The sequence below is a fragment of the Orcinus orca genome, chromosome 19, assembly GCF_937001465.1.
Source record: "Orcinus orca chromosome 19, mOrcOrc1.1, whole genome shotgun sequence".
In the NCBI taxonomy this organism is placed as follows: Eukaryota; Metazoa; Chordata; class Mammalia; order Artiodactyla; family Delphinidae; genus Orcinus; species Orcinus orca.
Genome location: NC_064577.1, coordinates 18,254,424 through 18,279,989, shown reverse-complemented (window position 1 = coordinate 18,279,989; position 25,566 = coordinate 18,254,424). Strand labels below are relative to the sequence as shown.

The 25,566-nt window shown below is 47.9% G+C and overlaps 2 protein-coding genes across 5 annotated transcripts in view; one reads left to right on the top strand and one right to left on the bottom strand.

Annotated features, from left to right (window-relative positions):
- PIGL (phosphatidylinositol glycan anchor biosynthesis class L) overlaps positions 1 to 20,849 on the top strand; it is a 64,117-nt gene extending 43,268 nt beyond the window's left edge. The window contains exons 3-7 of one of the 3 annotated variants that reach the window (XM_049702447.1): positions 340 to 430; positions 3,533 to 3,600; positions 5,218 to 5,249; positions 6,699 to 6,832; positions 20,339 to 20,849. In XM_049702447.1, coding sequence (XP_049558404.1) covers positions 340 to 430; positions 3,533 to 3,600; positions 5,218 to 5,249; positions 6,699 to 6,832; positions 20,339 to 20,359 — 346 coding nt within the window. In that variant the 3' untranslated portion in view covers positions 20,360 to 20,849. Of the gene's footprint in view, positions 1 to 339; positions 431 to 3,532; positions 3,601 to 5,217; positions 5,250 to 6,698; positions 6,833 to 7,301; positions 7,825 to 9,198; positions 19,008 to 20,338 lie in introns of those variants that run through there. The other 2 variants (XM_004266810.4, XM_033422813.2) reach the window with 2 other exon arrangements.
- Positions 362 to 25,566, bottom strand: part of CENPV (centromere protein V) — a 32,863-nt gene continuing 7,658 nt past the window's right edge. The window contains exons 4-6 of one of the 2 annotated variants that reach the window (XR_007473663.1): positions 8,962 to 9,122; positions 722 to 842; positions 362 to 476 (exon numbers count right to left, since the gene is read on the bottom strand). Coding sequence is in view for 1 of the 2 variants with exons in the window: in XM_004266811.3 (XP_004266859.1) it covers positions 23,020 to 23,144; positions 24,126 to 24,240 (240 nt within the window). In the remaining variant the exon portion in view is untranslated. Of the gene's footprint in view, positions 477 to 721; positions 843 to 8,961; positions 9,123 to 22,829; positions 23,145 to 24,125; positions 24,241 to 25,566 lie in introns of those variants that run through there. The other variant, XM_004266811.3, reaches the window with a different exon arrangement.

Below are 25,566 nucleotides of genomic sequence, written 5' to 3'. Positions count from 1 at the left end.
AACTTCATCCATCGAGGCTCCTTCACACCTGTCTGAGGTTAAATGAAGCAACTCCCGTACTTTTATCAACGCGCCGTTCCTCTGACTCTTACAAAGACACGTGTCCCTCTGCCCTGCGTCCGAGCTCGTGGGTGGGTACCACACCTGTCCCCAGCTCATGGACAGAGCCGTGTCTCGCTGATGTCTGCTCCCTCCCCGGCCACGAGCCAAAGCCCCCAGAGCGTGTCGTGTTTCATCCGGATGCCGCTGCCTCCCCCCTGCCCCCCACACCTACCGGAGCCCCAGGGGAAGCCTGTACCGGGTTAGAAATGGTTTCCAGGTTGTGCTTCTTCCTTCCAGGGATTTCCCAGATGACCCCGGCGTGTGGTGGGACACCGAACGGGTGGCCGACATCCTCCTCCGGCACGTAGAGGCCAGCCGCATCAACCTGGTAAGGGGATGCCTTCCGCTCGAAGCAGAGGCCCAGCTGCGTCTGCCTGAAACCCACCGAGGAAAACACACACCTTTCCTGAGTAACTGAAATCCCAGCACTCAGACACAGGCAGAGATTTTTCCAAAGTGCGCCCTCTTCACCCACCCACTCCCACCCCTGTGCTGCCACCTGAAACCTCAGGACCCCACGAGCCTGTGCCACGACCCGCTGGCACAGAGCTTTCTACCAAGCGTCTTAGTTTTACGGTATCATTGTAACTTTGGAGGTAAGTGTTGTTATAATGCTCACCTTACACTGAGGAAGTTGAGGCCCCCAGAGGCCCGAAGCTGCCCAGGGTCGCCAAGTGTGAAGCTAGGATTTTAAGCCTGGAGTCCTCACTCCAGAAACTGCGAGGATACATTCACAGCCCCTGCAGGGAGAACACTCTGGTCACGATTAGAGCTCTAGTGGGCATTCAATTCACCTGCAGAGGCGGACGGCCCAGCCACACCCACCTCGACTCTCGGGCCCCGCCGGCCCGGGCCCCGCCAGCGGTCAATCTTAAGGCTCCAGGAAGGTGTCCACCTCTAAAGTAAGAACGCTAACCCTTCAGGAGTTAAGACCTAAATCCTACCATTCAGACCCAGCCACTTGCTTTGAGTTTTGATGAAGCCTCGTTAAAAGATGATCCCTGCTGTTAAGCTTTTATCGGTGATGAGTTCTCCAGGTGAACGGATTTGTTAGACCTTTGTTAAGAGCAGATTTTCGTGGATATATTAGACCGTCTTTGAGCTCTAATGACAGAAATGCAGCGGGAACTTCGTCCACATGGGCCAAAGGGGCACCTAACTGGCTGGCTCTGACCCACGCAAGGCGGAGGTGCAGGGCTCTGCGCTGGCTTCCCTCTTTGTTCTGGCTGGAAATATGGTCACCAGAGCCGCAGGCCCACCCCTCCCAGCTGTACTTCCCACAGGGTCTGAGGGTCACAGCTGGAGGGTTCACCGCCCGGGCCTGCTGCCTGGCCTGGGCCCCCTTGCCCGCCACCCCCCACGCCATGCTCAGAACCTCTCAGGGCCCCAAGCCTGGCAGGGGGGCAGAGCTGGTCCTCCGGGCTGGCCTGGGGTACAGGGCGGGGCCTGTGAGGTGGGCACAGTGGCCCTCGGCACCCCGGCTTCCCCAGGACCGGTCCCCAAACTCTCCCCTCCCCCGCTTTGGTGCATGGGAACGGCTGGTTTCCCAGTAACTCCTGCTTGTAGGATAAACTCCCATCTTTGTGAACTTGGCCGTCTCTGACCTGGACCTTCCTTCGGTGCTCTTCGCTGATGAACAGGGTTGGTCCTTACTGAGGGGCCGGGTTGTTGTTTAGACCATGTTGCAGCCATGGGCCTGAACATCCAGGGAGGAGCTTCAGGGCACAGACGCTCTGCGTGCCTTTCCTGCTCTCAGAAGAGCCTCCCAAGTTTGTGTCCCAAAAAAGTGATTTGTGGTCCAGGCCCGGCTTAAGACCGCCTTCTCCAAGAAGCTTTCCCTGACTTCTTCAGCCCTCTTTGAGACAGCATTTGTCGTGTGTCCTGCACCTGTGACATGAGTTGCTGTTTATCCTCTAAAGTACAGACCATGTCTTGTGAGCCACTATCTTCAAGAAGCGAGAGCAACCCCACTGTTCCCTCTTGTTTACTGGGGTCTGGGTAAGACTTCATTTGCCCAGAGATTTCTGCAGTTTAGCGGGGAAGGTGGATGGAGTTCTGCAAAGAACCGCAGACGCCATCGCTGTCAGGCCCTAACTTGCACAAGTCCAGGGCTAGAGGCAGATCAGCTCAGCCCTCCTCGAAGCAGGAAGAGAGGGGGCTCATCAGAAGGTATAGGATGAAGAGAAACAAGGCCCTGAGGAATTTCAGAAGTGATGGAGCCAACGTGCAGTGGCCCCAAGTTCCCAGACCAGGGAGTGCGCCCCAGCTCACCAGTGACAGCCCGGCCCCGGCATCACCTCCACCCGAGGGCAGCGGACACTCGGCCTTGACTGCTGTCCAGGTCCTACACTCCCACATGGCTTCACTTGACCTTCACCTCGACCCAGAGAGGAAAGGCGGGCAGGCCTCACTCTTCCCATCTCACAGAAGAGGAGACCAAGACACTGAAAGTTGACATCACTCCCAGGGTGACATGCTGCGACATGCCTGAGGGGCGGGGGCAGCTAGCGTCAGAGGTGGGAGTGGACACAGGGCCCACACTGGGCTGCGGGGAAGGGTGGGCTCAGAACAGGGTACCTGAGTTCTGGGGTGACCTTTTTTTAATACAGTATATTTTTTAGAGCAGTTTTAGGTTCGCAGCAGAATTGAGCAGAAAGGACATACATATACTCCCCGAGCCTACAATGTGTTACAGTGAGTGAACCAGCACTGACACAGTATCATCACCCCAAGTCCTGGTTCACATTAGGGTTCAGTTCTGGTGCTGCATGTCCTGTGGGTTTTGACAAATGTATGACACGTATCCACCATAATGCGATTAGCTTATATGCCTTTTTAAAAAAAATTTCGGGACTTCCCTGGTGGCGCAGTGGTTAAGAATCCACCTGCCAATGCAGGGGACACGGGCTCGAGCCCTGGTCCGGGAAGATCCCACATGCCGCGGAGCAACTAGGCCCGTGCACCACAACTACTGAGCCTGTACTCTAGAGCCCACGAGCCACAACTACTGAGCCTGCGCTCTAGAGCCCGCGAGCCACAACTACTGAAGCATGCGCGCCTAGAGCCCACGCTCTGCAATAAGAGAAGCCACCTCAGTGAGAAGCCCGCACACCGCAACGAAGAGTAGCCCCCACTCACCTCAACTAGAGAAAGCCCACGTGCAGCAACGAAGACCCAACACAGCCAAAAATAAATAAAATAAATAAATTTATTAAAAAAAAGAAAAAGAGCGAACAGTCAAACCCACAGTCACGGTCTCCACACAGTCGGCCGAGCAATGGTCACACCCCCGACCCGCTCCCACGTCAGTTCAGATACACTCAGAACGTGAACAGGCACAGGGTCTGGGGCCTCCTGTCCTTCCCGGGCCACGGGGACGAGGCGGGAGAGACAGGTTCGGCCCGTAGTGAAAGCCTGTGTGTCTCTGCAGGTGGTGACCTTTGACGCGGGGGGTGTGAGCGGCCACAGCAACCACGTGGCTCTGTATGCGGCTGCCAGGTAGGGCGCTCTGGTTTCCCCGTCACTGTCCCCCCTCGGGCCATCAGAGAGCCATGCTCTCTCACCACCTGCTTCCGGGGGCAGTCGCCCTCGGGTCCCGGTATTATGGTCTCGTCTCCTGAACAGCTGAGTTTCCCCACCCCCGGATACGCCAAGTGGGGGAACGCATTTGATCTATCCCTCTGCTTTGGCCACAGAAAGCTTTAGGGCCGAATCTCAGCTCCTTGTAGCGCATGCACAGGACTAGGGACTGAGCTCTGGGGATCGGCGGCCCTCCTGGCTGCACCCTCTTTCCCTCCTCTAACCAGCTTGTTTGCTCTCTCCTGCTGTGTATTCTGTGCACAATTTCAGACCTTGCTTTGGAGAAGGAGGATGTGCACGTCATAGGAAACCTTACTTGCCCTTTGCAGCCTCTCCACGTGACTGACACGCACCTGCATTTCACCAGTAAAAACCCGATCCTCACACATCTTGAGGGATTTCCTCGGGGTCACGGAGACCTAGAGCGTGTGTCCTGACCTCTGGAGCCGTGCTCCCCCTGGGCCCGTAAGCAGCTTGCTGGACGGGCCTGGGGAAGGAGGGGGCAGCCTGACGTGAAGGACTGATTTTATGACCCTCTTCGGAACGCGCCCAACGCTTTTCAGTGCTTGCAGTGCCGTTTCCAGGCGCGTCTCCAGGGCCCCTCCCTCCTCCACTTAGATGCTGCCTCCCAGCTCTTTCCCTGGAGATCATCCCCAGGGCTGTACCCAGAGCGCAGGACAAGTGGCCTCTGACCTCAGGGTTTTCTACTCCTCAGGCTCTGCGTGTGTGTGTGTGTGTGTGTGTGTGTGTGTGTGTGTGTGTGTGTGTGTGTGTGTGTGTGTGTGTGTGTGTGTGTCAGGCCTGTAAGTTCATCCGTTCCCTCAGGCTCTGTGTGTGTGTGTGTGTGTGTGTGTGTGTGTGTGTGTGTGTGTGTGTGTGTGCGGCCTGTAAGTTCATCCGTTTCCTCCCAGCTTCTCATCTTTAACTCCTGCTCTGGGGAATCCCTTCCAGATGAGTGCGTACGTCTGTGTGTTGGTGGATGAGTGCGTGTGTCTGTGTGTTGGTAGGGGGAGGGGACTCTGCCCCATGCCTCCATCCCTCAGCTTTCAAAACAACAAGTTCATTGCTGGTGGACACACCTCACCCCTCCTCTTAAGGCAGTGAGCACAGAAGGGCCTCTACGGTCAGAAGGGGTGGGGCAGGGTGTCAAATAGGAGAAAGGGGCATCAGAGAGGAAACACCAATTAACATTTTCAATATTCTCCACCACTCTCACATCTCAATTTCAAAAGAGAAAAACTTCACAGAGTCCACTGTCCTTACCTTCCTATCTGTTGGGCAAAGCTTGGACCAGGGCACTTCATAAGCCACTGGCCACCTCCGGATCGGCTGACCTTGGGTAAGGGACCCACCCTGGCCCCTTCAGCTGTAGCCAAAGGTGTGGAATCCAGGGAATCTATATGGTGACTTGTGCTCAAGAAACTGCCTAGAAACCAACAGTGGAGGGACCCCAGGGTGGGGCAGGCGTGGCCCTGAAGGCCCTGCCTGTTAGCTGCAGAGGGATGCTCACTGTCACCTGTCCTTTCCCTCCTCCAGGACCCTGCACGCACAAGGGAAGTTACCTAAAGGTAAGGCCTGTCCCTCCTGTAAAAGGTCACCGTTACCATCCCTCTAGGGTGAAACTGGTAAGTATACAGAGAGCTGCCCTCAGCCAGGCCGGGCAGGGCGGGGGTCGGGGGATGCAGGCCCACACTCTCCTGACTCAGCTCAGCGTGCCTGTCACGGCGGGTCCCCAGGTCTCGAAATCAGGTTGTATCCACTGGGAAGTATCCTCCGCTGTGAGGGAGGAGCGTGCAGTCGGGGTTCTCCAGAGAAACAGAACCAAACAGGACACACAGATAGATAGCTATGGTGGTATGTGCACTTATATACATACATATAAAATAAGGAATTGGCTCACATGATTACGGAGGCTGAGAGATCTCGGGATCCACCGTCGGCAAGCCGGGGGCCCAGGAGAGCTGGGGCGTCACTCAGCCTGAGTCCAGAGGCCTGAGAACGGGGGAGCCGAGGGTGTGGATCTCAGTCTCGGGGCAGAAGACCGATGTCCTGCTCTGCAGTCAGACAGACAGGAGTGGATCCTCCCTCCCTCCACCTTCTGTTCTGTCCGGGCCCTCAATGGATTGGGTGAGGCCCACCCATGCTGGGGAAGCCTTCTGCTTTACCAAGTCATCCAATTCAAACGTGAAACACAGACACACCCAGAAACAACGTTTAGCCAAGTATCTGAGCACCCAGGACCCAGTCGGGTTGACAGGAAGTTAACCTCCTCCGTAGGCCTTGCCCCTCACCTGCCTGGTTTCTCCCTGGCCAGGTCTGTTCCGCCTCTGGTATCCTTTCAGGATGTCCACCGAAACTCACACCCATCCCCCAGTTAACTGGCCAGGCTGTGGGTGACGCATGGGTGCTGGACGGGTCTGAAACTCTTCCCAACTCACAGGAAGGCGTCTGACCCGCTTGGCCAGCTTCTGTGCGACACCCCCTAACCTCCCTGAGCTGGTTTCTGTCACGATGTGCACCCTCACAGGAGAACCCTGGGGATGGAATGATGGCCTTTCTGGCTGGCAGTGCCACGGGGGCTTCGGAACATGACCCTAGTGTGTTTGATTCTTGTATCAACCCTGGGAAACAGGCCGGTCCCACACTCGTGACCAACACCATCATACAGATGGGGAAACTGAGGCTCAGAGAGCTGAAAGGACTTCCCCAAGCCCGTCAGTTCTTTAGTGACGAGCAGGAACCGGGTCTCTGGCCTCCCAGGACAGAAATCCTATCTGCATCCCCTCTCCCTGGGCCTCGACCCCAGCCTCTAGCAGCCGACCCTTCCCTGCTGGGGGCACAGAGCAGGTAGAGGGCGGCCGTCAGGTGTTCTGGGGCCCTTTCACCCTTCTTATCTGTGAGAATGATGGGCAAAGAGCAGCTCTGCTGACACTGCCCTGCCCTGAGCCCGGAGCAAGGGGTGGGCACCCAGGAAGATCTACCTGAAGCAGCAAGTCTCCGCTCTGCCCGCCCCCCAGGGTGCTCAGTGCTCACGCTTCAGTCTGTGAACCTGCTGCGCAAGTACCTGTCGCTGCTGGACCTGCCCTGCTCCCTGCTGTGTGCCCGCGATGCCCTCTTCGTGCTCAGTCGCCGAGAGGCGGCCCAGGCCCAGGTGAGGACCGCCCCGCCACCCCCGTGCTCCCCCCCCAGGTCTGCGCCCCGTCCCTGGCTCTTCAAAGCCCCTCACCGAGGCCTTCCACAGCAGTTCTGTCCCCAGAGCTGGCCCGCAGCCAGACCCTGGGAGCCGCAGACCAGGGACTTGCACATTTTCTTCTGATTATAGAAATAATATGTGCTGGAAAAAAGGCAATTAACAATACAGGCTCAGTGTAGAAAATCTGGAAATACAGAAAAGAAGAAACCCCACTGCCTGCAAGCCCACCCCTCAGGGGTAGCCACTCTTGACAGTATATATGCCCTCCATAAAGAGTATTCATGCACAGGCATTTAGAGCGGGGGACACAGAGCCTGCTTATTGGAAACCTACTTTAGCAACATCACGACCATTTTCTCCAGGGTTATTAGGTGTTCACATTGTAATGTCTGCCTGTGTTCCATGGCATGGGCGCACCATAAAATAGGTCACACACCCCTTACGGTTGGACATCTCGATTTACCGGTTTTTCCCTGCTACACGTGGACCGGTGCTCCCAGCTTGAGCCAAGAGGAACTCAGACCTGCCAGGAGCCTCTGTAAAGAGCCACTGGGGCTGACCACGGGTTGCCGGCTGAGGAGTCAGGCCCAGCGAGGCCCTCCTGGTGAAAACTCTTGGTGGTCGGTGGGGCAGGTGGTCTGAGAGGCTGCTGAGGAGTTCTAGCCTTGACCCTTTCCACTTCTGCTATCCAAGTGGAAAGGTTCAAAGGCTAGAACCCATGTTGAGCCATTAAATGACATAGGTGTGTAAACGGCTATCATTTTCTGGGAAGCAACAGTAGTAAATATCAGAAGTCTTCTCAGAAGTTGTACTTAGCTTCTGAAGTTCTTAATACGTTAAGTAGACACAAGCGGGTTGCAGAGCAATATATCAGTAAATCTATACTTTCTCTGACCCACTAATTTTCTAGAATTTTATCCTAAAGAAATAAAGTTGTGTCCAGAGACTGATGTACAAGAATGTTCACCAGTATAATTTATGAGGCCCAAAAAAGGAGCTAAGATTATTTAGCAGGTGAATGATATGGTACTATATAATCAGAAAAATCATAGTTTTGAAACACACGTAGTGAAAATGTTCCAAAAGTAGGGAGGAAATAGAAACAATTTTGATATTTTGCAGTATTCCTTTGAAAATTTTGAACGAAAAGTAATAGGAAGAAAAGCTTGTAAAAAACCAAACTGGCCATAAATATATAATTACTGTAAGCGCCCATCTTATTGAGTGGGTGCTGCAGCCACTGAAAGACGAGGGAACCTACAAAATTGGCCACCTGGGCAGCAGGATGTGGGAAGCCCCTGTGACTCGGAATCTCTCACAAGTAGACAAGTGGACCACAGAGTTCCTATCTTCCCTCAACGTTTTTCTAAAATGAACCTTTTATTCTCACTATGGTCTTCAAAACTGAAACATTATTCTGTGAGTTCACACATCCATTTTGTTTCCGAAAGTCATTTTTATTTAAAAATTTTAGTTGTACTTCCTGTTGAAACCATGCTATGTAATATTTTGCCTGAATATGGTGGTAATTCTCTTTATCAGCTTAAAGCTTGCAGGCATCACAGGGGTGTTTACATCCCTAAAGCCACGGATGTTCCAATAGTGGATATAAAATGAGTTTTTTACGTAGAGGTTTGCAATGATATTAGCTTAGATTATAAGCATTAATTATGGTACTTAGAGAAAAACAGGAACCATTTATATAGGTTACATCTAGTTAAATCAGTTGTTATGATCTATTCTGTTTAAAGACTGAGCTACACTGGATCTGAATAACAGGATAACGTTTCCCCCACTGCATGGCAGGGAGAGCCAGTACATATGGGTACTATTCCTTTTCTTCTTCTTCTAAGAGTGACTGTAATTACCCAGCTTGGCTAATCCATAGGCGTCTGGGCACAAAACAGCCCTATACGAGTTATATATGCAGGGTAGTGGAGCCAGGGATTAAGAATGTAGGCTCCACAGTCAACCAGATGGCTCTGGGTTCGATCTCAGCTTTACTCCCTACTTGCTATTTGAGACTGATGAATCAGTTTCCTTATCTGTTAAAAAAAAAAAAGCAATAATAATAGTCCTTTACTCACAGGGTTGTTACACTGAGGTAGTGCTCGGCTGCATCAGCATCCTCTGCTGTTATCACATCGGGTATCAGGAGACGGGAGGAGGAGTCCAATCCAGAGGGGTTCGAAGGGCACAGCAGAAGCCAGATCAGGCCATAGCTTGCAGTATGTGGGTGGGAGGAGGCCTGAAGGAGAGGAAGCAGAGTGAAAACAACCAACCACCGGCGCCAGCACTCATGACCCGTCCTCTGATTCTTCCAGAGAGCCATGTCCTGCCACCGCAGCCAGCTGCTCTGGTTCCGCCACCTCTACGTGCTCTTCTCCCGGTACATGAGAATCAACTCTCTGCACTTCCTCTGAGCCGGGAAGGGCTCTCAGACCCAAGGAACAGAGAGAAAAATGGCCAGGGAGCCCAGGGTGTGTCTGGAGCGGCTCATCTCCCCGAGACAAGGAGATCCCAGCATAAGACTGAGTCCCGGCCCCTCTCCTCCAAGCTGCCCGGCCTCTAAGGAAAGGGAGGCCCTGCAGGCCACTGGGCTGTCCAGAATTGAGCTTCTTCCTCTGGGGAGCAAATCCACAACCACCGGAACACACACAACCCGAGGACAACAGCCACCCTGCCGGCTTCTCAAGCTCTTGTGCAAGACAGTTTACATAATGCACAATGTATGTCAACCCCCTAACACAGACACGCAATTGTCGTAAATGAATGTAAAGTGCTCTGAAATCCCTTCTTAAATGCAATGTATTTTTATGTTGTTTCCAAAGCAGCCTCATCAGACATAAACACACACAAAAGAATGGTCTAGGGCTTCCTTGGTGGTGCAGTGGTTAGGAATCCGCCTGCCAATGCAGGGGACGCAGGTTTGAGCCCTGGTCCGGGAAGATCCCACATGCCGCGGAGCAACTAAGTCCGTGCGCCACACCTACTGAGCCTGCGCTCTGGAGCCCATGCGTCTAGAGCCCATGCTCCGCAACAAGAGAAGCCACCGCAATGAGAAGCCCGCGCACCGCAGCAAAAAGTAGCCCCCGCTCGCCTCAACTAGAGAAAAGCCCAGTGCAGCAACAAAGACCCAGTGCAGACAAATTAATTAATTAAATTAATTAATTAATTTTAAAAAAGAAGAATGGTCTATACTGAATTAGTTCAACCATAATTCCTTGGATTTATCTTTGTGGCCTACATATCAGATTTGAATCTAGGGAAGACATGTCCGTTTAACGGCATACAATCAAATATCTCACTATCAGTCTTTTGGGAGAAGCAGGAAATAGGAAGAGAGATCTGGAGCTTAACACTCAGGAACCTATGTCCTAAAATGGTGCTACAAATAAAAGGGCAGCAAGGGGTCTGGCTTGGAAGCTATTCCGAGTCCAGCTGGTGGTCCAGGAAGTGGCCCAAAGAGGGGAAGCTCCAATTCAGAAAGAGAGAAGACAAACGTGCCGTTACTGGGAACAGAATGGATAGGACAGCCACAAAAATGGAAGAGACTGAGAAAACTTATAGGAGATGATATGCACAGTCCAGGACAACAAAACTGAAAATCGAAAGGAAATGGATGACTTCCGAGTACATGTTGGACCACCGCCAGACCCTACCGTAATGTCACAGATAGGGTCCAAACACTTCAATCCCATAAAATGCAGGGTTGCATCACTGCAAGATGAGTGACAACCAGTTTTTTTAATCTTCCCAGGACTCAGCATCAAGCTAGTGCACCCAAGACCTGAAGGAGGTCAGCGTTCCTGGGCAGGTGGCTGTCCTGCTTTCTTGGCCGCGTCTAGGAGGGAGGGAGGGACACCTGTGCAGCAAGATGCTCGGGACCAAAGGCATGGCAGCAGTGGGGAGAGGCAGAGGAGCCAGGCTCTGCAAGGGGCTGGACCAATGGACTGAGGCTGGCGTGGTGGCTGTCTCCGTCCACTGGAGAGCTGCACACTGCTGCTTTTGTTGAGCCCTTGCAAAGTAAAAAACGCTCTCTTTAAACTGAGAGAGTCCCATCTGGGGGTCGCCTCCAAACCCCCTTCCACACCCACACCCCCAGTACAGCTTTGGCCACCCACATTTGAGAATAGGAACTAGGGAACAAGAACTGGATTATATCCAATGGTGGGCACCTTATTAATGGGACTTTACATGACTACAATTGACTTAAAAAGTGAAAGGGAACAGACCCAATAACCACAGAAGAAATTAGAAAGGTAATTATAACAGATTTTGTAAAGATTCCTAGTCTAGATGGTTTTGCAGCTATCTAAAAATAATTCCAATATTATTTAGAGCATAAAATAGAAAAGTACTCCAATTCACAGACAAGATAACAAAACATGAAATAGCACCAAAAAAACCCCTGACAATTTTATTTGTGAATATAGATGCAACAGTGTAAAAGAAAATATTAGCAAACTGAATCCAGCAGTGCATCAAAAGAATTACGACTCCATGACCAAGCAGGGTATTATTCCAGAGTGTAAGAATGGTTCCACTTTGGGGAATCCATCAACATAATTCATTACATCAACAAATTAAGAAGAAAAACCATATTCTACGCACAGGCGCTGAAAGATAACAAAATTCAGTCACTATGCCTAATAACAACCTTCAAGAAAAATAGGAAAAAAGAATACAGCGTAAATATAATACAGACTATTTACCGAAATCTAGCGCCTAAAACCAAGTGGACAAGGTAGAAAGGTAAGCTGCCATTGTCGTGATTATCAAGGTTGCTCTGAAGGGTGAAGCTGACGAAGTAGGACAGAACAAGAAAATAACTGATATAAGTATTAGAAGAGACAGCTGTGTTTAGAAACCCAAGAGATGTCCATAAAATCTACTAAAATAAATGAGGGAATCTGGTAAGGCAGCTGGATAATAGGTATCTTTACAAAAATCAATAGACTGTCTTTAATTGGCAATAATGTGACAGAAATGAAAACGGGGGAAAAAAATCCCATTCTCATCAACTTCAAGAACTATAAAATACCTAGGAATAAGCTCAACATAAAAGATATAAGATCTGTCTAAATTTTTTTTTTTTGCGGTACGCGGGCCTCTCACTGTTGCGGCCTCTCCCGTTGCAGAGCACAGGCTCTGGACGCGCAGGCTCAGCGGCCATGGCTCACGGGCCCAGCCGCTCCACGGCATGTGGGATCCTCCCAGGCTGAGGCACGAACCCGGGTCCCCTGCATCGGCAGGCGGACTCTCAACCACTGCGCCACCAGGGAAGCCCCGATCTGTATAATTTTATAATCACTATTAAAATTCCAGCTATCTTTTTTGCAGAAACTGACAAATTGATCCTAAAACAATATGGAATTGCAAGCGCCTCAGAAGCCAAACCATCTTAAAAAAAGAACCAAGTTGTAAGACTCACATGCCCCAATTTTAAAAGCTACTACAAAGACCTAAATTTAAGAGCTAAAACTAGAACTCTTAGAAGAAAACACAAATGTTAATCTTTGTGACCTTGGATTAGGCAACAGTTTCTTAAATATGATACCAACAGCACAAGCAACAAAAGAAAAAATAGAAACCTTTGTACATCAAAAGACACTATCAAGAAAGTGAAATGGAGGCTTCCCTGGTGGCACAGTGGTTAAGAGTCCGTCTGCCAATGCAGGGAACACGGGTTCGAGCCCTGGTCCGGGAAGATCCCACGTGCCACGGAGCAACTAAGCCTGTGTGCCACAACTACTGAGCCGGGGCTCTAGAGAGCCTGCGAGCCACAACTACTGAGCCTGCGCGCCTAGAGCCTGAGCTCTGCAACAAGAGAAGACACCGCAATGAGAAGCCTGCTCACAGCAATGAAGAGTAGCCCCCGCTCACTGCAACTAGAGAAAGCCCACGCACAGCAATGAAGACCCAACGCAGCCAAAAATAAATAAATAAAATAAATAAATTAATTTTTTTTAAAAAGTGAAATGGGAAAAAGTATTGGCAAATCAAATATCTGATAAGGACCTAGTATCCAGAATATATAAACAACTCAACAACAAAAAGACAACCTAATTAAAAGATGGGCAAAAGACCTAAATATACATTTATCCAAGATTTTCAAACGGCCAATGAGCACAAGAACATCATTAGTCATTAGGAAATGTCTATCAAAACCACAATGAGGGGACTTCCCTGTTGGTCCAGTGGTACAGAATCTGCTTTCCAATGCAGGGGACACGGGTTTGATCCCTGGTTGGGGAACTAAGATCCCACATGTGGCGGGGCAACTAAGCCTGCGTGCCACAACTAGAGAAGAGAAAAGCCGCACGCCACAAATAGAGAGAAGCCCGCGCGCCACAACAAGAGATCCCGCGAGCCACAACTAAGACCCGGCACAGCCAAAAAACAAAAACAAAACAAAACAAAAAAATGCAATGAGATACTATTTCACACCCAGTAGAAAGGCAGTGATTAAAACAAACTAACACAGACAATAACAAGTGTTGGTGAGCATATGGAGAAATGGAACCCTCGAACGTGACTGGTGGGAATGTAAAACGGTGCAGCTGCTGTGGAGAACAGTTTCGCTCTTCCTCAGTCACTTAAAGATTTACCATCAGACCCAGCAATTCCACTCCTAGGTATACACCCAAGAAAACTGAAAACGTGTCCGTACAAAAACTTGTGCACGAGTGTTCGTAGCAGCATTATCCAAAACAGCCAAGAAGTGGAAACAACCCAAATGTCCATCAACTGATGAAAAGATAAATATGGCATTTTGTGTATTATTCAGCCATAAAAAGAAATGAAGTGTTTGACACATGCTATAGCGAGGATGAACTCTGAAAAACATTATGCTCAGTAAAATAAGCTAGGCACAAAAGGCCATCTACGGTACAAATCCACTTATATAAAATGTCCAGGACGGGCAAATCCACAGAGACAGAAAGTGGACTGGTGTTTTCCAGGGGGTGGGGAAAAGGAGTGATTGCTGAGGAGTGCGGGGATCCTTTTGGGGACGTGCAGTGTTCTGTATTTGGCAGTGGTGAAGGCTGGACAGACTTGGGAATAGATAAAAATCGCTGAATTCTACGCATTAAAAGGTACATTTTATGGTGCATGAATTCTATCTCAATTCAAGAAATAATACTGCATTAAAATGTTCTAGCTTACTCTAAGGATACGCACATGATAAAGCTGGCATCGCTCTCTGAGCCTGACGATACTCACCTAACCTGCTAGCCTAGTAAATCCTGCAGAGTACAAATCTTATTTGTACGTTAACCCAGTTTTAGTGCTTACTGCTTTTCTTTTAAATATAGTTTTTAAAAGTTAAAAAAAAATTTAATGCAGGACATAAAACAAGACCTGAATAAATGGAGAACTGTACCACGTTCCCTGATAGAGAGATTTAATATAAAATCCTTACAAAGTTAATAAATAAACTGAAAAGCACCAAATATATATGGTATGTACAAGTTCCAATTTCTAAACTTATATATTTACATGTTATATTCATCAATTCCCATTCTTACAAAGTTAACATATAAATTTAATGTAGTTGCAGTCAGAAACTCAATAGATTATCTCTGGACTTGGATAAAATTATTTTTGAAAATATATTAGAAGAGATGTCCAAGAACAGCCAAACTATACATATTAAAAACAATGCAGATATGGGACCTGCCTTTCTATACATTAAAACTTATAAACCCATGGCAACCAAAACAGTATGATACAAGCAAAGGAGTACACAGATGTTGGACAGAAGAGAAAATCCAGAAACAGATCCATATTATATGAGAGCTACTGTACAGTAGAGGGGGCATTTTAACTCAGTGGAGAAACATTGAATAAATTGTTTCAGGTGGCTGATCAGGCATTTGTAAGAAAACAAAGACTCCATACTTTATACCAAGTACAGAAACACACTGTACATGCATTACAGATTTATACATAAAAATCAAAACAATTAAAATATTGTTTAAGAAACTTGGGAGACTCTAAATGCATATATACCTTGGAATGGGGCAGCCCTTACAAAGCCAGGCTGGAAACTCACAAAAGGAGTAAAGGAAAAAAACAGATATCTCACAGGTTTCTGAAATTAACAGGTATCACAGATGTGTTAATAGCCCAAATATATAAAGATTGATAAGAAAACATCCCAAAAGGAAAATGGATTAAGGATGGAAAATTCATGAAAGAGGAAATCTAAATGGCCATTAAACAGGAAAAACTATTCAACCTCGGTAGTGGCTACAAATTAAGGCAAAGATGAAAATCTATTTTTCACTGAAGGTGGTGATTGGATTAAAGTAGTTTTCCAGGGCAGAGGACATGAATAGGTCTGCCCCCTCTCTCCCTCTCGTTCTCTCTCTCCCTCTCTCACAAACACACACACACGAAATAAATGTGAAAAAAATCCCACTACTAACTAAAGGAACACAGATTATATGAAAATGCCATTTTCACTTATCTAATTTGCAAAGATGTCTATCAATAGTAACGCCCAGTGTTCTGTAGGTGAGGGAATGGACACATATATGCTGCTGGGGCAAACAGAAGATGGTGGAATCTCCTGGAAATCAGTAGGTCAGAAATCTTTAAAATGTACATATCCCTGGACTCCACGTGCACTTATCCTTGGGAAGTAGAAACTCGTACAAAGATGCACAGACAGTTGTTTGATGTGCAGCACTGATCAGAGGGAGAACAGAATCAAGTGGCTACAGCAATGATCTCCCCCGACTTTTGAGTTTTCAATAATGTATACATTCTAAGTGCACATTATAAAACATACGGAAAAAAAAAATTTTAAAGGATAAATAGGAGTTCTAACGTTTTCTTCCCACCCATAATGGACCCTCTTGAGCACTTCCTCGAGGGAGCACACCGTACGCTGGAGACCACCCGACCAGCCTATCGTGTAAAGTCAGTGAATCCTGAGAAAAGTGAGCCAGTCAAACTGTGTGGAGGGACGGACAGAACAGGACATTTATGCTCTTGGGCCCACAAGAGGTCGGGCAGCAGAAACATGGTTCTGGTTTGATCAGAGTGTTAAGGTCTTGGTCAAGTTTGAATCCTACAGGCACCCCTGCCAGGGGCTCCCATCCCTCGTGGACAGTATTACCAGGAAAATCTACATGAAGTGTAGTCAACTTCAGTAATTAAAAGCTGGACAACACGGGGTCTGACCCAGTGCCCCTGGGGGAAGGTCTTGAGGAGTTTGAGAGCGGTGAGGTCTTCAAGGGAAAGGATCCCAGTGATCTACAGGGTTCATCAGAGTCTATGAGCGCAGAATTGCTGAGGGTCGTTCCTCCCACCGACCTAGGTCTACTCCATATGAATGATCACGGTGGCAGCCTTGCTGCCTGAAAGGAAGCCACCAGGAACAGCAGAAACGTGCTCTCCCGGAAGCCATCTGCCAGCCTGGGCCCCGAGCAACGGCTGTGTCCCAGCGCCAGGGCTGCTCTCCCCGCCCGAGGGGAGCAACAGAGGGCGAGCTAGGGGTCCACAGACCGTCCCCGAGCACCTCCTCAGTCACAAAAGCAGCACTGGTCCGTGACCCGGGCCTTAAAGGGGTGAGGGTTGATTTCAGGAAAGAAAGAATCCTGGGGGAATCCCAGAGCTTGGATTTCCACCCACCACACCTAGTTGAACTTGTCTTTTGGAAGTTCCTGCCATGTTTAGGACTGTTGCCTTCCTTTATGAATTCAGAAGATGTACAACAAAGCTGTAACACAGATGCCTTCAGATTCCTCCACGGGGCATGTGTGGGACTGTCACGTGAGAGGCAGCTTCCTGGACGCGACCAAAAGGAAGCGACAGGTGCCAGGCTGCTACCGACAGCATCTAATGTTCCAAGGCACAGTCTTAGCCAGAGCTCCTTCTAGCCAGCATCACACTCTTGCCTTCTCTGAGTCCCAAGCATGTGGGAAAATACCAACATCTAAGATGACAGACAGCTCAGGAGGCTGAAGCCGGGAGTCTCCTGCCGGGGGCCCGCCCGGTGACCTCACTGCCGAGGGGTGCTTCCAGGAGGCTGGCTTAGAAAGTCACCAGAAGCTCAACAAGTAGCCAGGTAAAATGTAACATACCAAAGACAACAGCATTCCTCCCCACCAGCAATAACCAACTGCAAAGTGGAGAAGAGATCCCGTTCACAAGGACGGCCAAAAACCGTAAGACATCCAGGAATAAACCTAACACAGGATGTGCCATCTACACGGCTGCCACATGGAGAAGAGCAGGAAGCTTGACAGAGGAGCCGAGAGGAACAAAACCAACTGGTGAGATGTTGCACTTCCCCAGAGGATAAAACTGAGTATTGTAAAGAAGCCTGTCCCCTCCCCCCCCACAATTAATTTATAAACTCAGCACGCTCTCAATCAATATCCGAACAGGATTTTATATGGTACTCGATACACTAATTCTAAAATTTATCTGGAAGACAAAATAATCAAAAAAGAATAATCAGGAAGATTTATTCTATCAGGTTTTTTAAAGCACATCATTAAACTTTAGGGATTTAAAATGCTTTGGTAACTGTGGGACTATAGATAAATTTTTTTTAAAAAAGTAGTGTCCAGAAACAACCTCATCTAGAACATACATTTTAAATCAGTAAGGAATGGATGGATGAGTCAGTGGAAGGGCCAATGCAGTCAGTGGTTATCCATTTTGAGGGTGGGGAGCTGAACCCCAACCTCATACTACAGACAAAAATTAAAAATGAAAACGACTCAGAAAAAAAAAAATCCAGATTAAAGAGCTATATGTTAAAACAAAACCAAAAAGGCACCAAAAAACTATGAGAGCAGTAGAAGAAAATCTAGTTTATAAGCTCGATAGGAAGGTATTCCCAAACAAGATATAAATCACAAAAGCCAGGAAGCAGAAAAGTCAGAATGCCATAAAGGAAAAAAAAAAAGAAAAGAAAAGACTGATAGATTTGAGCGCTTCAAAATCTAAAACCCGAATAAACAGAGTTAGAACAGTGACAAACTGTAAAAGAATATTTGCAAAATTCATCACAGGATTTATATCCTGAACATACAAAGCACCAAAAATTAATTTTAAAAATAGTATCTGAAACACATTATTTACTAATATTTTTTAACATGTGGATGGAAAAAAAAATAGCCCCCCCCCCCCAAAAATGGGCAAAGGATGTGATCAAGGAACTTACAGGACAGGAAATAAAAATGGGTCCAAAAACATAAAAGATGCTCAAACTCATGGAAACATAAAGAAATGAAACTGTTTCACCCAACAGATTGGTCACAAGTAAAAAGACTGATAACATCAGGTGTTGGTGAGGGCACTGCTATTCACAGGGTTGATGGACCCTTTAGGGGCTGGTATATACTTTCTGAGGGAAACTGAGCATTTTTAATGTTTAAAATATGCATATCTTCAACCTAGCAATTCATCTTCTATAGCCTCAATAATACACATGTACAAAGAGGCCTGTAAAAGGATGCTCACTGCCAACACTGATTGTAAAGCAGAAACTGGAATCCCTAATTTCCATTAAAAAAAAAAAAAGTTAAGTAGACTAGACCCGTACTCTGCAAATCTATGTAATAGCCAATGATGAGGATTTGTATGTTGACATGAGATCAAGATGTTACCAAACAAAAATGCAAGTTGCAGAACAAAACATACAGAATGCCATTTATGTTTTTAAAGAGACACAAAGGACTTCCCTGGTGGCGCAGTGGTTAAGAATCCACCTGCCCAAGAACATACAGTGGAGAAAAGACACCCTCTTCAATAAGTGGTGCTGGGAAAAACCAGACAGCTACATGTAAAAGAATGAAATTAGAACACTCCCTAACACCACACACAAAAATACACCCAAAATGGATTAAAGACCTAAATGTAAGGCCAGACACTATCAAACTCTTAGAGGAAAACATAGGCAGAACACTCTATGACATAAATCACAGCAAGATCCTTTTTGACCCACCTCCTAGAGAAATGGAAATAAAAACAAAAATAAACAAATGGGACCTAATGAAACGTCAAAGCTTTTGCACAGCAAAGCTGTGCAAAACAAGGTGAAAAGACAACCCTCAGAATGGGAGAAAATATTTGCAAAAGAAGCAACTGACAAAGGATTAATCTTCAAAATGTACAAGCAGCTCATGCAGCTCAATATCAAAAAAACAAACAACCCAATCCAAAAATGGGCAGAAGACCTAAACAGACATTCCTCCTAAGAAGACAAACAGATGGCCAACGAGCACGTGAAAAGATGCTCAACATCACTAATTATTAGAGAAACGCAAATCAAAACTACAATGAGGGCTTCCCTGGTGGTGCAGTGGTTGAGAGTCCGCCTGCCGATGCAGGGGACGCGGGTTCGTGCCCCGGTCCGGGAAGATCCCACATGCCGCGGAGCGGCTGGGCCCGTGAGCCATGGCCGCTGAGTCTGCGCGTCCAGAGCCTGTGCTCCACAACGGGAGAGGCCACAACAGTGAGAGGCCCGCGTACCACAAAAAAAAAAAAAAAAACTACAATGAGGTATCACCTCACACCAGTTAGAATGGGCATCATCAGAAAATCGACAAACAATAAATGCTGGAGAGGGTGTGGAGAAAAGGGAACCCTCTTGCACTGTTGGTGGGAATGTAAATTGATACAGCCACTATGGAGAACAGTATGGAATTTCCTTAAAAAACTAAAAATAGAACTACCATATGATCCAGCAATCCCACTACTGGGCATATACCCAGAGAAAACCATAATTCAAAAAGACACATGCACCTCAATGTTCATTGCAGCACTATTTACAATAGCCAGGTCATGGAAGCAACCTAAATGCCCATCGACAAATGAATGGATAAAGAAGTTCTGGTATATATATACAATGGAATATTACTCAGCCATAAAAAGGAATGAAACTGAGTTATTTGTAGTGAGGTGGATGGACCTAGAGACTGTCATACAGAGTGAAGTAAGTCAGAAAGAGAAAAACAAATAATGTATATTAACACATGTATGTGGAACCTAGAAAAACGGTACAGATGAGCTGGTTTGCAGGGCAGAAGTTGAGACACAGATGTAGGGAACAAACGTATGGACACCAAGGGTAGAAAACCGCGGTGGGGTGGGGATGGTGGTGTGCTGAATTGGGCAATTGGGATTGACATGTATACACTGATGTTTGTAAAACTGATGTCTAATAACCTGCAGTATAAAAAAACAAACAAATAAAACAACTAATACTAAACTTTCTTTGGGTTACTTGTATGGAAATACGTTAATATAAATGTTTCAGACATTACATGAAATTCCTAAAAATCTCGTATGTTTGGTATAATGTTATAAGTTATAATTCTAGTTATTACTTTAAAATGTGTATCTCAGAAATAACTAAATTTCCTTGTCAATTGCATTATTATGAACTTCCATCAAATCTTTAACCGTGGTCATTTTTAAGTCTTGTGTCATTTACAGACAGTTCTGGGTGTACTCTGATGCTTTTGCAAATATGTTCCTATAAAAGGGTTTCATCATCAAGGAATTCATGGAAAAGACTCTGACAAGTACAGGTTTCTGGTAACTGACTATACTGCTGAACTGAATGAATAAGCATTTTCAGAACTCTAATGGAAAACTGATGAACTCATAAAAGTGCTAACAAAAGATCAAGATGAAAAAAAAATTAATTACATGGGACTGAGTGAACTGATGAGGATGATTATAATTTTTGTGACTTTCTGTTTGAATTAAAAAAAAAATCCCACAAGGACTCAGAGGCAAAAAATATACAAATCAATTTTCACTGCAAAGTAAAGGAGCTGTTACACTGGAGGAATCCTGGACTTAATGTCAATATTATGACATAGTGTGAGTGTGTTTTGTGTTTGGTAATTGCAATCATTATTGCTTTTGTTGTGGTCACCCATTTACAATGCTTGGTGTCAGTTTATCTCTTGTAAAAATAAAATACAGTGTGTGTGTGTGTGTGTGTGTGTGAAGAAGAAAAAGAGTCATGCCACAATGTTCATTGCAGCTCTATTTACAATAGTCAGGACATGGAAGCAACCTAAGTGTCCATCGACAGATGAATGGATAAAGAAGATGTGGCACATATATACAATGGAATATTACTCAGCCATAAAAAGAAACGAAATTGAGTTCTTTGTAGTGAGGTGGATGGACCTAGAGTCTGTCATACAGAGCGAAGTAAGTCAGAAAGAGAAAAACAAATACCGTATGCTAACACACATATATGGAATCTAAAAAACAAGCAAAAAAAAGGTCATGAAGAACCTAGGGGCAAGACGGGAATAAAGACGCAGACCTACTAGGGAATGGACTTGAGGATATGGGGAGGGGGAAGGGTAATCTGGGACAAAGTGAGAGAGAGGCATGGACATATATACACTACCAGATGTAAAATAGCTAGTGGGAAGTAGCCGCATAGCACAGGGAGATCAGCTTGGTGCTTTGTGACCACCTAGAGGGGTGGGATAGGGAGGGTGGGAGGGAGGGAGATGCAAGAGGGAAGAGATATGGGGATATATGTATATGTATAGCTGATTCACTTTGTTATAAAGCAGAAACTAACACAGCATTGTAAAGCAATTATACTCCAATAAAGATGTTAAAAAAAAAAGAGAGAGAAAAGGCAGTTCACCAAAAAAAAAAAAAAAGAAGAGTCCACCTGCCAAAGCAGGGACACGGGTTGGAGCCCTGGTCCAGGAAGATCCCACATGCCGCGGGGCATCTAAGCCCGTGCGCCACAACTACTGAGTCTGCGCTCTAGAGCGTGTGCTCCACAACAGGAGAGGACACCACAGTGAGGCCCACGCACCACAACGAAGAGTAGCCCCTGCTCGCTGCAACTAGAGAAAGCCCGCGCACAGCAACAAAGACCCAACGCAGCCAAAAGTAAATAAATAGATAAATTTTAAAAATAAAATAGTATTAAAGAGACACAAAACTATGTGTTTTATATATCGTTGCAAGAGGGAAGGCAGGTCAGAGGGGACATCCACTGCACCAGGATATACTCATTTCACCCATACAACTTTTTACCAGCTCCTTCCAACCGGCTGTCAGCTGACATGGTGACCACACGGAAATCCAGTGTGTCTGTATTTCCTCCCCCCACCCCTTTTTCTGGTCTATCCTATGTCCCAGATCATTGCATGATTCACTTTCCTAAAGCAAAGAGCAATTATTTATTAGGCGTTTGCCTTTATGTATATACCCAGCACTTCATAATGGAAGAATGCTTTAGGAAGGCATCTTGTAATAAAAAGCACTGATTATAACAGGAAGTGACATGAGACACAGAGGGTGGGGACAGGGAACCAGTCAAAAGGCTTCCCAACGCCTGTAAGGTAAAGATCCAGGACTGTCCGCAGTTGGCTTCGACGTATTTTTCTGACCCACTGCTTCTTCCCACCACAAGCCTCCAGAGTGACCTGGCTTTACCCTGTGCCCGGACCTCTGTCCACAGCTACTTCTCCCTCCTCTCTTCCCAAATCTTGCTTCCTTTAAAAATACAGGCTCAAAGGGGTTATTTATGGGTAGAGGGGCTCAGATTTGGAAAATGAAGAGCTGTGGAAATCGGTGACAAAAACATAAACGTAATCAACACTGCTGAGCTGTGTGCTAAAGATGGTGAAGATGGTCAAGTTTATGTTATGTGTATTTTACCACAACTGGGACAAAAAAGAAATAGAAATCAGAAGCAGATTTACCTCTCAAAAAAAAAAAAGCCTCCAATCACACTCCCCGCAGGTCTCCCACGACCAGCCTTTCATTCTCTTCCCAGCTCGGTGACCCGTGACTAACAGCCCCTAAGTTTGCCTCCTGACCCCTCCCTCCCGACGTGGCTGCAGGCGCCAGAACAGTGCTCAGTAAACACCTGCCGCTCAGTGACTGGCCTCAGCGGCAAAATCAACGTACAGAGAAAATGACAAACCGCAGTAACTGCTTTAATGTTAAAAATATTTATTTTTCTAAAAGATCACACAAAAGTCGGGAAGAGATAGAAGGGTGTCAGCTAGCCTATGTCAAAATCTGAGCCGAGGGAGGACAAGAGCTGCCTGAAGACACTGGTGCCAGAGCTGACTGCGGAGATGGGGGCGGCCACGGGCCCTCCTGCGGGAGGGGGCGGGGGCTCACTCCTTAGACATGCTCTTGATGGTCTTGTGCTCCTTCATGGCCTTCTCCCAGTCGCTGCCGTTGAACTCCTCGACCACCACGCTGCGCACGGTGCCCTCATCCAGGCAGTGGGGGGCGATCCCTACAGGGAAGCCAGGGGGGCGTGAGACCCGGCAGCAGGCTGGCTCTCAGACCAACCCAGCCCGCAGGTGTCGCAGGAAGTGGGCTCTCCGAGGGGCCCTGCGCCCCTGCTGCTGGCCCACTCCCCCCATCTCTGAGATGGGGGCCAGGGACTCGCAGCTGGACCTCACTCAGTACCAAGCTGGGAGGACAAAGGCGGGGGAGGCCTCGAGCCCAGGGCCACCCCCGCCTGGCAGCCTGGAGGTTTCACAGGCCTGGTCCAGGGCTCAGAGGGGCAGCTTTCTGAGCAATAAACACCTCCCCATCCGTACAGGAAGGTCAGCAGGAAAGACTCTCCGTGTGACAGATGAAGAGGAAACGGGAGCTGCTACGGGGAAAACGGGGGGGGGGGGGGGCAGGGTGACGTCACACGCTCCGCCCCCCCCCCCCACCAGGCTCCAGGCTGTCGCAGCCGCCCCACTGCAGCTCTGGAGGAGGCTGCGCCTCTGCGGGGCCGGGATTCCAGGAGCATCCTCCACGGCTACGTCCCACCCAATTCGCACGGCAGCTGGTGTCATTCTCGACAACTGTCTAAGGTGGGACGCTCTGTCCCCAGATCTAAGTAGGACCCAAAGACGGGCTTGGGGTTTCTGTGCTTGTGTTTGAACAAACCCAATTTTTTTTACTGGCATCATCCCTGCCCCTCACTCTTGCCTCCCTCACTCCCTCCCCCGCCCCCAGGCCCCCGGCCTCTCTCTACCCTCCACCGTCAGCCCCAGCAAAGTCCAGCTCCCTTGGCGGCAGGAAATGCGGGTCAGGATCCGGATGGTCTCGGAAGGGCCAGGGCCAGGAGAGAGCTCTGCTGGTGAGCCCCGTTCCTCACACACGTGTGAGGGGCCTGGCCAGGCAGGAGGCAGCCTGTGACACCAGAGCGCCCTCCCCAAGCTTCCCATCCGCGTGGCCGCAGGGCGTCGGTGCCCCGAGCTTGGCCCCCTTCACTCACCGAAGCCTCCGGGGTTGGAGCGGGGAGAATAAAAGCTCTGGACGCCGCACCTCTTACAGAAGGTGTGCTGCGCCTTGTGGGTGTTGAAGGTGTATGTGGTGATGCTCTCGGCTCCCTGAGGGACACAGACAAGGAGCTTCAGTTGTTGTTTACAAAGACAAATCGTCTAAAAGGCTCAATGGGGAAACCCAACTCGCCAGGCTCCCGGGGTCACGTCCAACCTGAGGTCGGGGCCCCATCTGCACGGCCCAAAGACCCGTCAGCCTGGAGTGTGACAGCTCAGGGCTTCTCCCTAGTCAGCTGCACACAGAACACCCCGGCCTCGAGCTTGCCCTGCATCCCCGGCCTAAACCGGGAAGGGGGGGGTCAGCCGAGGGACTGGGTCCCCGTGTCCCCAAACTCAAGGTCCTAAGAACACACTCACTGGACTCAAATTCATCTACAAAGGACCAAGTAGGAAAGAACATCTGCCAGACGTCACAGGCTAATTTCCTTAATGGAGAACACAAATGGGAAACTGGGCAGAGGATGCGAACAGACAGTTCAGAGGAATGGGGAAAACAAATCTCTCTTTAGCTGTGAAATATCCACACTCACAAACTGCAATGAGGTAGTTTTCACTCGGGGCAAAAATTAAAAAGTGAGCTATAATACCAAAAAAACAAACAACCCAATCCAAAAATGGGCAGAAAAACAGACATTTCTCCAAAGAAGACATACAGATGGCCAACAAACACATGAAAAGATGCTCAACATCACTAATCATTAGAGAAATGCAAATCAAAACTACAATGAGGTATCACCTCACACCGGTCAGAATGGCCATCATCAGAAAATCTACAAACAACAAATGCTGGAGAGGGTGTGGAGAAAAGGGAACCCTCTTGCACTGTTGGTGGGAATGTAAATTGATACAGCCGCTATGGAGAACAGTATGGAGGTTCCTTAAAAGACTAAAAATAGAACTACCATACGACCCAGCAATCCCACTACTGGGCATATACCCTGAGAAAACCATAATTCAAAAAGAGTCACGTACCACAATGTTCACTGCAGCTCTATTTACAATAGCCAGGACATGGAAGCAACCTAAACGCCCATCGACAGACGAATGGATAAAGAAGACATGGCACATATATATGATGGAATATTACTCAGCCACAAAAAGAAACAAAATTGAGTTATTTGTAGTGAAGTGTATGGACCTAGAGTCTGTCATACAGAGTGAAGTCAGAAAGAGCAAAACAAATACCGTATGCTAACACATATATGGAATCTAAAAAAAAAAAAAGGTTCTGATGAACCTAGGGGCAGGACAGGAATAAAGACGCAGACGTAGAGAGTGGACTTGAGGACACGGGGAGGGGGAAGGGTAACCTGAGACGAAGTGAGAGAGTGGCATGGACATATATACACTACCAGATATAAAATAGATAGCTAG